The sequence below is a fragment of the Vidua macroura genome, chromosome 20 (genome assembly GCF_024509145.1).
Source record: "Vidua macroura isolate BioBank_ID:100142 chromosome 20, ASM2450914v1, whole genome shotgun sequence".
NCBI lineage: Eukaryota > Metazoa > Chordata > Aves > Passeriformes > Viduidae > Vidua > Vidua macroura.
This window is the reverse complement of record NC_071590.1, coordinates 10725391-10739905: the sequence shown is the minus strand read 5'-3', so window position 1 is coordinate 10739905 and position 14515 is coordinate 10725391. Positions and strand designations below refer to the sequence as shown.

At 43.4% G+C, this 14515-nt stretch overlaps 1 protein-coding gene across 3 annotated transcripts in view; it reads left to right on the top strand.

Annotated features, from left to right (window-relative positions):
• Positions 1-14515, top strand: part of NF1 (neurofibromin 1) — a 74010-nt gene that overhangs the window by 9074 nt on the left and 50421 nt on the right. For all 3 annotated transcript variants that reach the window (XM_053995931.1, XM_053995930.1, XM_053995932.1), the window contains exons 3-21: positions 265-348; positions 2012-2202; positions 4580-4686; positions 4945-5012; positions 5251-5326; positions 5840-5997; positions 6537-6710; positions 6879-7001; positions 7298-7372; positions 7773-7904; positions 9990-10124; positions 10663-10776; positions 11115-11194; positions 11757-11880; positions 12506-12649; positions 13041-13287; positions 13613-13686; positions 13803-13886; positions 13999-14439. In XM_053995931.1, coding sequence (XP_053851906.1) covers positions 265-348; positions 2012-2202; positions 4580-4686; positions 4945-5012; positions 5251-5326; positions 5840-5997; positions 6537-6710; positions 6879-7001; positions 7298-7372; positions 7773-7904; positions 9990-10124; positions 10663-10776; positions 11115-11194; positions 11757-11880; positions 12506-12649; positions 13041-13287; positions 13613-13686; positions 13803-13886; positions 13999-14439 — 2631 coding nt within the window. The remainder of the gene's footprint in view (positions 1-264; positions 349-2011; positions 2203-4579; positions 4687-4944; positions 5013-5250; positions 5327-5839; positions 5998-6536; positions 6711-6878; positions 7002-7297; positions 7373-7772; positions 7905-9989; positions 10125-10662; positions 10777-11114; positions 11195-11756; positions 11881-12505; positions 12650-13040; positions 13288-13612; positions 13687-13802; positions 13887-13998; positions 14440-14515) is intronic.

Here is a 14515-nt window from a genome sequence, read left to right as displayed (position 1 = left end):
ATGGAGGTGAGGGGCTGCAGGGCACCTCCAGTCTTACTTTCCAGGGTTGGTTCCTTATTGCATTTGGCATTGAGACTGGACAAAGATATTTCTTTAGTGATAAGGTTTTAATTCCTATTTTAATCTGACTTTTGCTGGCTTTATGTCTAAACTCCAAACCAGAGCAGTAATGGAGCCATAATTTACTGTGCCACTTTGCTGCTTCCCTTTCATTACATTACAAGTCAAAGATTTGTGTCTCAGATGAATCCATTCTACTTCTAGAGAATATTTGGAGAAACTGCTGAAAAGAATTTATATCTATCTCAGCTGATTATCTTGGATACACTGGAAAAATGTCTGGCAGGGGTGAGTAGGCTTGCATAAGTAATTCTGACTTGGAATCCAATGGGTTGGAGAATACAGGTCAAATGCTTGTGTATCTGTTGTTACTGGTACTAAAAACTCATCAGATTTAGAGCAAAATAGGATGAATGCCATTTAAAAATACTAAAACTTCCTATAAATGCAAGTAGTTGATGTAATTGATGCATTAACTATTTGGAGGGTGCTTTTTATTGCCTAAAAGTAATGGTCTTTTTTCCTGTTAAAAGTAGCAGAGGATTCAGTACAAGTTTTTCATTTTGTGCTACTTAGTTCTCTGTATACAGTGCTGAGTTTTCTTTAAATGTCTTAAAACTTTCATTTGTTGAAGTAATTTTCCATGTGCTTTTATATACAGCAGAAACTTTGCTGCCACTACTCTAGAGATGATTTCTGCAGGTGTTTCCTAGATTACATTAGTTAACCATGTCCAAATCTCCACTGGGAGTGCAGGCCTGAGGTTTCCAGTCAGAGCTCTGCAAGGCAGTTTGCTGGTCCCTTTGGGAGGAGAACTGTGCTGCTTGTACAACTTACTGTGCTGAGCTGGAATTGCAAAGCCAGACTTCACTGAGAGCGAGATTTGCAGTAGTTTATTCTATTAACAAGAATGGGATTTTATTTTTAAGCTGTATTCAATTTCCAGCTTTTACAGCTGAGGAAAGCACCTCTTTTTGGCACTTTTTGTCTTTGATGCATGGAGTCAAAAGAACAGTTTGAGTCAAAAAAACAGAATTTTAACTTCAGAATTTAGTTATTTTTAAATACTTCTTCTATGCATAATGTTTGAAACAGTGGTTTTCCTGATAGATCATCATATTTAAATTGCCTGAAATTGTGCTGAATATTTCTTGCTCTGTCACTTGAAATGAGAGCATTTTGAGGCAGAATATGTTAAATCAGAGTGAGCCAAAGCTCTGTACAAAGCGTGTTGTGTTCTGTGGTATCTTCAGATGGATTTCTTGCTCAATGTTTCATCAAGTTCTCATGGCAACAGGACTCAGGTCAACTAAGTGGGAGTCTCTGAAACTTCCCAATTCCCTATGGAGAACTCATTGGTAGAATTTTAGAAAGCTTTAGTGCTGACCCTTCTGTTAAAACTTGCTCTTAGTAGAGCAAAGTTTCACTTTGAATTCTTCTGTAAATAGTTTCCTTATGTCTCACACTGTGCAAACTGGCAAAAATTAGATTTTTCTTTTGCGGGGAAATTAAACCATTTTTGACTCGTATAGAGCAATTCCCAGCAAGAGCGAGGGAGAAGCACCTCTTTTTGGTTCATTTTTAATATAAAATACTCGCTGTCAGAATATGGCCACCAAGCCCCTAGCCAAAGGGAAGCGAGGTGGGCTTTGCCCCTTAGCCCTCAGTGGAAGCCGAGGTAGGCAGTGCTGTCCTGCTCCTCGACACGGAGCAGCAGGCACACCTTCCTCAGAACAAAGCTGTGCTGCTGCAGAAGCCGCTTTGATGTTTTGCCTGATGCTCGACGAGGTCGATCAGCCTCGTGTCCTGAGCTGAAGGCGTGGGGTGGTTTGGCTGCGCTGGGGAAGGAGCCTCTCTGTGCAGGTCGGGAGGTTGGATCCAGGCCCTGCTCGGGGCAGGCGCTCCAGGCTGTGCGTCCCAGCAGAATTCAGGGAGCGCTGTTTGTCTGCAGCAACCGAAGGACACCATGCGCCTGGACGAGACCATGCTGGTGAAGCAGCTGCTGCCCGAGATCTGCCACTTCATCCACACCTACCGCGAGGGCAACCAGCACGCGGCCGAGCTGCGCAGCTCCGCCTCGGGCGTGCTCTTCTCGCTCAGCTGCAACAACTTCAACGCCGTCTTCAGCCGCATCTCCACCAGGTACTGAGCGCTGCTGCAGCCCTGGGGAGGGACAGCGTGGGCACTGCTGCCTGCAGGCCTGGGGAGGGACAGAGTCTGCACTGCTGCCTGCAGCCCTGGGGAGGGACAGCGTGGGCACTGCTGCCTGCAGGCCTGGGGAGGGACAGCGTGGGCACTGCTGCCTGCAGGCCTGGGGAGGGACAGAGTCTGCACTGCTGCCTGCAGGCCTGGGGAGGGACAGAATCTGCACTGCTGCCTGCAGCCTCTGTGTGCCACCAGCTGCAGGCTGTTCAGAGGAGCCAATGCTTTAAATGCTCTTTAATGGGGTAGTTCTCAAGTGGAATACCCTCAACCTTTCACAGTTTTACGTGGGTTTCAGATTATAAAATGAACCCGTTTCAACCCCATCCTGGGTTAGTGCTGGCTGCATTTATTGCCTTTTTAATCTGCTTTCAAAAGTACAAGTGAAAATAGTGAATGAAAATAGTGCAGCGGAAGAAGTTGAATAAGTTCTTGTGGGTTCAAGGTGTCTTGGAAAAAAGAATGATGAAGCTAATGGTTGTATCCATTTTCTTACAAATTTAGGATGAAAATCGGTGATTGTCCACAGCTCTGCTGGAGCCTCATGGTTCTTTTCCTGCTAGGAAGCTTTTATGTTGAATCTGTCTTATGCCTGAAGGTGACAAACAGCTGGGCTGTTTGTTAGTTGTTGGAAAAGACCCATTTGTCTTCTGACTGACTTGAGTTTCACAGTACATTTGCTGTAAAAATAACTGGATTTTCTACTTTTCTAAGTAAGAAGGGAGACAGGCCCAAAATTTCCATCTGTTTGCTCTTTTTGCTCTTTTTGTTCCAGATCATTCTGATGCTTCAGCATTTGTCAGTCCACTAGAGTGAACTTTTTATTACTGAAATACTTTGATGATTTTTGAAAGGTGCTTGAAGTAGCTTAGTTCTTGTCACACAGTGTTACAGTTGACATCATTCTTGATTTATTAGAAGTGGAGCTTGGGCAGCCTTACATGGTCACATAGCAATGAGCGAGCCAATTTAATTGAAACAAAGATCTATATTTTCCTCATATATTTATGTATTTCTTTGGAAAATGTTTGTTTTTTAGAAATCAGTCTAAAATGATTGAGTAATTTGAAATTTAAAGTATTTTCAAAGTTGTTACAGAGCCTTTAATAACTTCTATTTCAAGAACATAGACTTGGGAGCTAGCATGGGGGAGGTGGTTTTACTCTATAGATTGATAGTGTTTTGTTGCTTATGGAAAGGGAAGCAATTTCTTTTACTCCTTTTATTGGAAGCATTTTTTGGTTGAAATTTTTTGAGAATCTTTTAATCTAGTGGCTGGATCTGTGTGTATTTGTATGCCTGTAGCATGGTTTGTTCCCCTACTCCAAAGCCCCCCTCAGCATCCCTTTGAGCTGGAGCAGAGTGCTTTTCCCCTAACCTGTTTTCCCTTGCAGATGGCTTGTACAGCAACAGTTAAATGTTTGACCAATTGTTGCTGGTCTCCACAGGGGTCAGCCTGCTGCCAGTCAGCACTGCTGATCCCTGACCTGGGTTTCCTGTTTAGGCATATTTCTGGGCCTTGCACAGCAGCTGGGGGATTTTTGGCATGAAAAGCACAGCAGTGGGGACCTTCCCATTCCCAGCGAGGGCTGTTAAGTTTCCCTGGCGCTGAAGACATGAAGAACTGCTTTTGTGTCTAGTACTAGAAATCACATTCCATGTCTGAAACACATCTGTAGCCTTGGAAGGAGCCTTGGCAGTCCTGAGTTTGTGGGAACAGATGCTGTAGTGATCAGTGGCTTGGTGTCTGGGAGATGCTGAGTAAATTGTCTCAGACACCAATGTGAAAAGATGCTGTTGTGTTTAAACTGGTGTGATTAAACTTCATCCTGTGTGCTCAGGCCAGAGAAATGTGGAGCAAGAATGGTTGTAGCTCACTGCAGTGATATCCAGTACCATCAGGTCCTGCTGTGCTCCGAGATCTCAGCTGGGGCAGGACCTGCTGTGAAGGAGCAGTAGCCTAAAGGTGTCAGGAGCCCATGACTTCAGTGTTTAGTTGAAAAGATGACAAGGTTACTGCCACAGGAGGGTGGATAACAGGAGGATTTAGGCAAATCTTGGGCACAGTCAATCCAGAGAAGGTACTGGCATCTTGTAATACTCATCACTGGTTTTCTGGCTCCATTTTCAGTATGAGGATGGCACAAGACTGTAATATTAAGTCTTAATCATGCAAGATCTTTTCTTTCTAAATCTGGAAATGTTTATCTGAGATAATGGAACATTCCCCTGCTATTGAAATGTATAATCTCACAGGTGTGTTCATACCTGTCTGACAAGATTTGATGGAAAAGTTGATTTATTTGTTTATTTTCAGACTGCAGGAACTGACTGTTTGTTCAGAAGATAATGCTGATGTTCATGATATTGAACTTCTGCAGTACATCAGTGTGGATTGTTCAAAACTCAAGCGACTCTTGCAAGGTATGATCTGAGCCTGTGTTTTGAAATATTTCTATTTTAATCCGGTTAGTCAGAGATGACACAGTGCAATTGATATATCTGGGTTTTATTGCTCTGTTTTACTCCAAGCAGTCATGTATTTACTAAGTATTTAAAAGTAGTTAAGTACTATTAAAACATTGATTTGAAAATTGCTTTGCGCTTCAAATATCTTGCATAACCTGTGTTGTTTTTAGAACAATTTTCTGTTCTAAATGCAGAAATATTTTATCTTTACAGAGACTGTATTCAAGTTTAAAGCTCTTAAGAAAGTAGCTCAGTTAGCTGTTATCAACAGTCTTGAGAAGGTAAGTCTTCAATACTTCTGTTTCATTGCTTATTTGCAGACTTTCTTCTAGTTTAGGAACAGTTGCAATTCAGTAATTTACTAGAAAATAAAAATTGCTGCCTCCTTTTGATGCAAATATGTTGTGCAAGAAATTTTGAGTGTTTAGAATTAAGAATAAAACCTCTCTTTGTTTAAATGTGTAATTTAGTAAAATTGTTGAAGTTCTGGAATGTGAAGGTGTTTCCCATTATCTGCAGGCATTTTGGAACTGGGTGGAGAACTATCCTGATGAATTCACAAAGCTGTACCAAACCCCCCAGACTGATATGGCTGGTAAGGCATAACACATGACAGTGTTCAAGGCTGGTTTGTCAGACAGCCCCAATGCATTCACTTGCATTTTGTGCCCTCTTTGCTCCTCATGCAGCCTGCAAATAAACAAATTTTTGTCAGCCTTTGTCAGGGCAGGCAAGAGTATGTTCCTGTCTGTTTTCTTTCCTGACTCCCCTCTTAAAAGAGATTAATTTTGTGCTTCACAACACAAAGAAATAAATCCCAAAAGATGGAGACTCTTTAAATTTATATTTTTCATCTTGATACAGGGTAAAAACTTAGAGAACATCACCTTTACTTGTCTCTAGTGAAAGAGAGAGGAGAATTGATATTTTCAGGTAAACCATGTCTTTAACTGGGTTGAGACCATTTGATCCCCAGTAGCATGTCAGTAATGTGCAGACCAGAACTTTCCTTCTGTGTAGGTGGAACTATCCCTCTGCTCTTTTATACCTGTTCTTTACCTCTTCATAGTTAAAACTGGTATTGGAGTTGGGCTTATGTTTTATGCAGATTGTGCTGAGAAGTTGTTTGATTTAGTGGATGGCTTTGCTGAAAGCACGAAACGTAAAGCAGCAGTGTGGCCACTGCAGATCATCCTCCTGGTCCTGTGTCCAGAGATAATCCAAGATATAGCAAAGGATGTGGTAGAGGAAACTAAAATGAACAAGGTAAGAGAAGTAGCGGAATTCTGGCTCTGTTTTTTTAGAGTCTGCTTGGTTTTGCTGATTCTGTATTTCAGGGATGTTTAATTTTGTCTTTCCTCCTTAAAGAGCACATTGCAATTCCATATGTAAATTTATGCACTCTTTTTAAGTTCTCACCTTACATATGTTCTTTTACTGTGAGTAATTCATACAGATAGTATGTCCCAAACAATGTTATTTCAGAACTTTTCCATTTCCTTGGAGATTTGAATCTCTGTGCTGTGATTTCCTCTGCCTCCCCCTGCAGCAAACGGCTGTGCTGAGGTTCTGGGTTCTGCAGGGGGCTGTGAGCCCCACAGGAACAGCACCTGCAGCACCTGCTGGGTTTGATGTGGTTGCTTAGGGCTGAGAGTGAGCAACCACCTCTGGTGCCATTCTGATTGCCCCAGGTCTGTCAAGGGGCATGTCTTTAATAATGACAGGATTTCTCCAGGGTGCTGCATCCAGCTGATTTTTGCCATCACAGTGTCTGGTTATAACTATCCCCGATTTGAATTCTGCAGAAGCTGTTCCTGGACAATCTCAGGAAGGCCCTGGCAGGACACAGTGGGAGCAGGCAGCTGACTGAAAGTGCTGCTATTGCTTGTGTTAAACTGTGCAAAGCATCTACGTACATCAACTGGGAAGATAATTCTGTCATTTTCCTGCTAGTACAGTCCATGGTAGTAGATCTTAAGGTAAGAATGTCTGTTTCCTAATTGCAATGAAGAAATTTGAAATAAGAAGTTAACTTCGAATTTCTTAATTGAATACCAGTGGTTTTCAATGGAAAGTTTTGTATTAAAAGTAGCCAAGAATAATAATGGTATCTGATTTATATATTTCTATTTTTCTGAATTATATAGAATTTGCTGTTTAACCCAAGCAAACCTTTTTCAAGAGGCAATCAGAATGCAGATGTAGACCTGATGATTGACTGCTTGGTTTCCTGCTTCCGCATAAATCCTCACAATAACCAACACTTCAAGGTAAGAGCACTGCTTATGGTAAGTCATTCTCTACGCACTATTGACAACCTGTCAGTTATAAAAGCTGTGCTAACAGCAGCTTGAAGCTCATAAATGAGTTCAACTGTATAAATATCCCTTAGTAATAAATCCCTGCATGTTTTGATAAATCTTTTCACAGCTGATTAGGCTTCTCTTGTTCAGATTTGACAGCTTTGTCAATTTAATAAAAAGGCTTCAGAATGTTTTTTAGGATGATAAGAAAGATGGCAAAGACAAAGATATTCCTAAGTGGCTTTTATGTATTTTTATTGTAGATCTGCTTGGCACAGAATTCCCCATCAACATTTCATTATGTGCTGGTAAATTCACTCCATCGAATCATCACAAACGTAAGTTCTGGCAGTATTTCATCAGCCCAGTGTCTGGGGCTTCTGTTCAGATCAATATCTGCTTAGTAAATACCATTTGGATAGCAAACCAAATCTTGGGAGCTCAGAACATCTCGGGGTTGGTGCTTGTTCAAGGAGGCAGAGCGATGTAGTGAGCAGCTAGGTTGGAATCCTTGCTTCAGTTACGAGTTACTATTTAAAGGTTACAAGTTTGATTGTTGTGAGTTACAATCGTTGCTTCAGTTACAAACGTATTTAAAAAGGTTGCAGAGGTTACACACGGACTGATGGTGGGCACGCTGGTAACAGCGTGCAGAGCACTTGGGCTGAGGGTTGGTTACGCCCAGCCTCGGCGGCCCCAGCGCCGTGGCTCGGGCTCAGCGCTGCCCTTGCCTTGCAGTCGGCGCTGGACTGGTGGCCGCGGATCGACGCCGTGTACTGCCACGCCGTGGAGCTGCGCAGCATGTTCAGCGACACGCTGCACCGCGCCATGCAGGGCTGCGGGGCGCACCCCACCATCCGCATGACCCCGGTAAGCCTGGGGGGCACCTCTGCCTTCCCCTCTGCCCAGCCCTGCCCTCCTCTTCATCGCCTTTGCGCTGGACACCAGAGGGGGGGGAGAGCGTGGTGATGCACAGAGCAGCAGGGAGCCACACGTGCCCTGCAGCCCTGCAGTGTTGGGGGATTGGCTGTTCCTAGTTCAGTGTCTCTCAGTTTTCCTGCTGCTTTTAAACTGGCTACGTACAAGTATTTGTCCTCTAACTGTCCTCTGTGGCTAACTGTCCATTTTAAGCTTTCTGGCTCTGTGAATAGCCAGCTAACATGTCCATCCTTGCTTAATGTGAAAAACCAAAGCATTCTGTGTGTGAAGATAATCACTGAAAACTGTGATACTTTTACCATGATTGGCATGTTCATTTGTCTTGCTTTATGTTGAGCAAGTTGACTGTTTGGTCTTGGTGACAGCAACAAAGTAAAAGATTTTTCAGTCATTATGAAATAAAGTCAATATTCTTGGCTGTCTTAGAGAAAGTCTTGAGTAAATTCAAATTTGTAGTTCATCCAAATTCTTCCAGTAAGTCCATACACAGCTTCTCCTCTGAACATTCCTTAAGGACTTCTGCTGTGGCAAGTGGTCTTGGTAGGTTGGTTTAGAGAGCCTAAAATGAGACATAAAAGTATTCCTGTTGGGCTTCTCAAAGGAGAGCAAATGAGCACAATGCTTTTGGTTGAAAGCTACTCCATGTTTAACTTGCTTTTCACCTGTGTGTATTCATCTGTTGGAGAATAGTTGCCCTGACAATACCCCTGCTCTGACTGGTGGTGCTTTGTCTTCTGCTTCTCACTTTCCCTCTGCCTGGCTGCTGTTGCCCACGTGGTCAGACGCCCGCCAGCCCCTGCTTTGCATGGCCCTGGGCCTCTGCTGCTGTAAGTATGACCCGTAACTACCGCAGAAAAGCCCTTCCTTGCGCTGACTTTTCTGTGCATAGTTACCCGCAGAGCCCGCCAGCCCCGGGCAGCGCCAGTGGAGCTCCTTCCCCCAGGAAGGCACTGCTGGTTCTGTGCCCTGCACGATGCTCTTGCCCCGTGCCCCTGCTCTGGTTTAGAACTGGTTCCTAATTTCCAGCCTGAACTCACTGGTGCTGAACTCCTCCGCGTCTGTCCTCGTCCGGTGCTGTCTGTCAGCGTCACCCTCCCTCGGTGCATTGCACGGAGCCTGGCCTGGCTTTCTCACTGACACTCTTTAGTTTGGGTTGTGTGGAGGCAGTAAATGACTTCACAGAAACACATCTCCTTTTGCCACGTGCCTCTCCTAGAAATCCCTGAGCTGTGGCAAACTAAGGCTTAGCACAGACTTAGCTGCCTCTACCACTGTGCTATCACTTTCTTGATCAGATGCTTTATGTGGTAGGTTTTATTCCATATTTTTGCACAATAACTAATTATTGAAATAACATGAAGACCTAATTTCTTGTAGAATTTAATCATACAGTGTCATAGCTCATCAGTTACCTTGAAGGTGATTTCAACCTAGGCTTTTTCCCTTTGTTCAGAACTTACAAGTAGTTCACTGGTTTTTCAGCTGGAGGCAGATTATTTTTATATTTAAGCGATGCCCTGTGTGCCTTGCAGAACTGAAAGGTTCATTTTCCAGAGGTTGTTGAGGTGAACGTGCAAACATCTGGCCTGGGGCTGTAGCAGAAAATAAAGACATTACTTTGCCTTTGGAAAAAATTCTCTCTCATGTACTCAGAACAAGTTGGAAACATTTATTTTTATTTCTGTCTCAGACCAGAGAAATAACCAGTAATTCTTTTTGGTCCTTTTTCCACGTTTCTTTCGCCACAGTTTGTTTCTTTTGCAAAAAATTTTCTTATGTCCACATACAGCTTACTGAAACAATTGTTAAGGGAACTTTAAAGATAAAATAGTGATTGCCTGTGAGAGAGGGGATTTTGAACTAGAAGGATGTGACTATACCTGAGTTTTGTATACTTTTAAACTTTTTCTTGAATTATAGATGATAAAAGCAATACATTTCATAAGGTGTTTAATTATAACTGTTATGTTTGACTACCTTCCTGACAAAGACTGTGATTTTTTTTCCTTCTATCAGAGCCTTACATTTAAGGAGAAAATGACAAGCCTTAAATTTAAAGAAAAACCTACGGATTTGGAAACCAGAAGCTACAAGTTCTTGCTGTTGTCCTTGGTGAAACTGATCCATGCAGATCCAAAGCTTTTGCTATGTGTAAGTAAATCCTACTGTCATACTGTTCAGTTGTAGTGGAATTTACTTTTGAAGCTGCTAAATGAATAAAAATTAGTGGTCACCTGGCCATCTAGGACACTTCCTACTCATCTTTTTCTCTGGTTATGATGCTCCTGTGGTTTTAAAGGAAAAAGAAACTGTAAGAGACTTTACAGAATCAGCAACACAATGAGAGGGAGTATGAAGTTCTGTGACTGTGAAGGGGAAGGTGGGGGAAGGAGAGGGGAATAGAAGAAAATTAAAATAAGGGGGGTTGGAAATTAGTCATCATTTCAATGAGTACTGTCTTAGATCTTCCATTTTCTCAGGCCTGTGATGGTTTAATATAAAAATACTCCAGTTCTGTCAGAGACATGATATGCAAGGCATGTTATGGATTAAAAATAAAATAACAGATTCTCTGAAAGATCCCAAAATCCCCCTAGTTCAGCAGCAGGAGTGCTGCAGGAGCTGTCAGTAGTGAGGTCAAGCAGGGCAAGGTTTTTCAGCTGAGCCTGTGTTGTGTGTTTCCGTGCAGAACCCCAGGAAGCAGGGCCCCGACTCGCAGGGCAGCACGGCCGAGCTGATCACGGGGCTGGTGCAGCTGGTGCCGCAGTCCAGCATGCCCGACATCGCCCAGGAGGCCATGGAGGTGAGGGGCACCCGCGGCTCCCCGGGGGGGCACTGCTGCTGCCACAGCCTCTCCTTCAAAAACAGAGGCTGGCTGTGTGTGTGTGTGTGTGTGTGCAGCATGGCTTTGGACAGAAATACCAGGGAAAACCTCTGGGTCTGCAGTGTGAGCGTGAAGTAAAGACTAAAATGCTGTTGACACCAACTAACAATGAGCTCTTACTCTTCTATGGAAAATGCTTTTTATATCTTTTGTTGTTCTTAAAGCAGTTAATGAATAGGTGACTACACCTGTTTCTCTGCCTGTGCTCAGGTACTCTGTAAAGTTCTGTCTTTAAGTGAAACTCTCTTTGGCTTTAGGCCTTGCTGGTTCTGCACCAGTTGGACAGCATTGACTTGTGGAATCCTGATGCTCCTATCGAAACATTCTGGGAGATCAGGTATGTAAATTAACTTATATAAATGACAGAAATAGCTGCTTTGATTTGTCTTGTCTTTTGAAATAGCTGTAAGTATTTTGGGAAAGCTTTGCAACAGCAGGGAGTTCATGGTCTCTTCGGGCGGGGGGAAAACCCGTCACACTTGACACTAATTTGGACCCTTTGGCAGTTTTAACAGAGAGTGTGAGGCCTGACGGGATATGAAGAAGGAACATCCCTAGATGTGTTCCTTCCAGAGCAGAGTTGACACGTTGTCAGAGCAGTGTAGGTAACTCGTGCTGCCCTGTCTGTGCTGTCTCTGTCTCGGGCAGAGCTGGAGCTCCAGGCCGGGCTGCCCGCGGGGCTTCAGCTGCTCCAGGCCGTGGGCGCTGGGAAGGGTCCCAGGGGAGCTTGGCCTGTCCATGCACACTCTCACCTCTCTGTTGTACTGCTGGAAGCCCAGGGTAGTGTTTGCACAGGGTGTTCATGCTGAGTGCCTATTTCTATGTGAAATGTAGTGTAATACCTTTAGAAGTGTCTGTGTTCCGTCAGAAGGCTGATGCTGAATTTCATTTTGCTGCAGTTCACAAATGCTTTTTTATATCTGCAAGAAGCTTACAAGTCATCAGATGCTCAGCAGTACAGAAATCCTCAAGTGGCTGCGAGAGATCCTCATCTGTAGGAATAAATTTCTGCTAAAAAACAAAGTAAGTGAGCATTGCCATCTCCCTGTTAGGATCATTAACATGAATTGTTCTCTATTGTGTCACTTCCTTTCTTTACCAGGTTATTTTTGATTGGAAGAGATTTAATAGCTACTCCTACACATTCTGTTCTCTGATTTCCTCTCTGCTTTGTGAGACACCTTGGTTAGAATTGGTAACCAAAGTTAGGTTTGGGATTTTTTTTTCCCTTTAGCTGCACAGGTTGCTGTACTTTGCTGGAAAAGGAATGTTTCACAGAAACATGTGCCTTGTGCCTCTTTGCCTAACACAGGGAAATAGTCCCCAGGATGAGAGAAAGGGAAGGTAGCTAATGGTAAAATACATGCTTATGGATGAAGAATGTTTCATTTTGGATCTCAGGTTCTTCTAAGTCCCAGAATTCTGACTTGCTTCTTCCTGATATTCTTAAAGTATCAAATAATGTATTTCTTATGGGGAAATATCAGTCTAGGATACCATTAACACAAGGAACTTGATAACACCTTGAGAGCAGCAGTGGAAAAAGTACTGTGTAAATGTCCAAGAGCTTTTTTCCTTCCTCAGATCTATGCCTTTTATTCTTTTAAAGTATCAGTTGATATATTCTTTTCCTCCCCTCTCTTTATAGCAATCAGATAGGAGTTCCTGCCACTTCCTTTTCCTTTATGATGTCTCTGGAAGTGGAACTAGTCAAATTTCTCTTGACCATGAGGAAATGATGCGATGTACACCAGGGGCTACCCTGAGGAAAGCGAAGGGGAATTCTTCCATAGTAAGTAATACATGTTGATAGTTAATTTTAACACTTCATAAAAACCCTGTGGGCAAGTAGAAATTAAATTACTTTTAGAGTAATTCTTGAAAACAAAATAAATTATTTCTGAGGGGGAAACCCATATGTATCCTAAATAATGTATGTATTTAATGTGCTGGTTAACAATGATGTTTCAGACTTTACAAAGTAAAATTTTTTCATGTAAAATGATTTTTTGATTAGGATTGCAAACAGCATCATGACAGCATATATGAGCTCTGATCCTTTTTAGAATGGCTTATTCCTACTAGAACAAAAGCAGTTTCAAACTGCTTCTTAAATTTAAGTTTGGCCAGGGCTGAATTTTTCACAAGCAGGGTTCCCCAACTGGGAATTGTGTGTTTCCCAGGAAAGCACTGCAGGGTGCAGTGGAACCCCGATCTGCCGCCAAGCCCAGACCAAGCTGGAAGTGGCCTTATACATGTTCCTGTGGAGCCCAGATATCGAGGCAGTCCTGGTGGCCATGTCCTGCTTCCGTCACCTCTGTGAGGAGGCCGACATCAGATGTGGAGTAGATGAGGTCTCAGTGCATAATTTTTTGCCAAACTACAACACTTTCATGGAGTTTGCATCTGTGAGCAACATGATGTCAACAGGTAAGAGTCATGAGTCAGTTAAAGTAACTTAGTACCTGGACAAAAGACTGTTACTTGCATTTGAGTTCTTTAAATGGGTTGAGGTTCTTGATTTCATGCTGCTCTGGCTTTGCTTGGAATGTCTTAGTTATTAGAATTGCTGGAAAGTGTAAGGAATTTGGGTGACTGAGCTCAGGAGGATTTTACAGTTGTGTAACAAGAAGCTACCTTTCTAAAGACTTGAAGGGGGATACATTCTCTTAATTCAATAGTTACTTTCAAAGATCCCAAATTTGATGTAGGTGGATTTTCAGAAGCTTGGTTAAATGTTCTGTGCCCTTTGCAGGGAGAGCAGCTCTTCAGAAGAGAGTGATGGCGTTATTGAGGCGCATCGAACACCCCACTGCAGGCAACACGGAGGTGAGCTAACTTCTCACTTCATATGCTCTGTGTGCATATTAAGAAAACAAACACGGAAACATTGTTGCTACAAGTAGTTTTGAACTTAAATCTTGATATATTTTATCTTCTTTCAGGCCTGGGAGGATACACATGCAAAATGGGAACAAGCTACAAAACTAATCCTTAACTATCCAAAGACCAAAATGGAAGATGGGCAGGTGACTATGAATTTTTCCATTGGTTCAACATTTAGAAATTCCAAACAAGTCTTTAAGCTTGTTTGTTTTAAGGCATTTGAGTTTTCACGTGGCAAACGGCCGTTGTCTCCAGGTGACCGAGAGCCTGCACAAGACGATCGTCAAGCGGCGGATGTCGCACGTCAGCGGCGGCGGCTCCATCGACCTGTCGGACACGGAGTCGCTGCAGGAGTGGATCAACATGACAGGATTCCTGTGTGCCCTGGGCGGGGTGTGCCTGCAGCACCGCAGCAGCGCGGGGCTGGCCACCTACAGCCCCCCCATGGGCCCCCTCAACGAGCGCAAGGGCTCCATGATCTCCATGGTCTCCACCGAGGGCAGCGTGGAGACCCCGGTCAGCAAATTCATCGACCGCCTGCTCACCCTGATGGTCTGCAACCACGAGAAGGTGGGGCTGCAGATCCGCACCAACATCAAAGACCTGGTGGGGCTGGAGCTCAGTCCAGCGCTTTATCCTATGCTCTTCAACAAACTGAAGAATACCATCAGCAAGTTCTTTGATTCTCAAGGACAGGTGATTCACAGTTGTGTGATACTATTCACATTTGTGTCAGTCCCGTCTTTCCCCCGGGTGACTGAAATGGATCCCT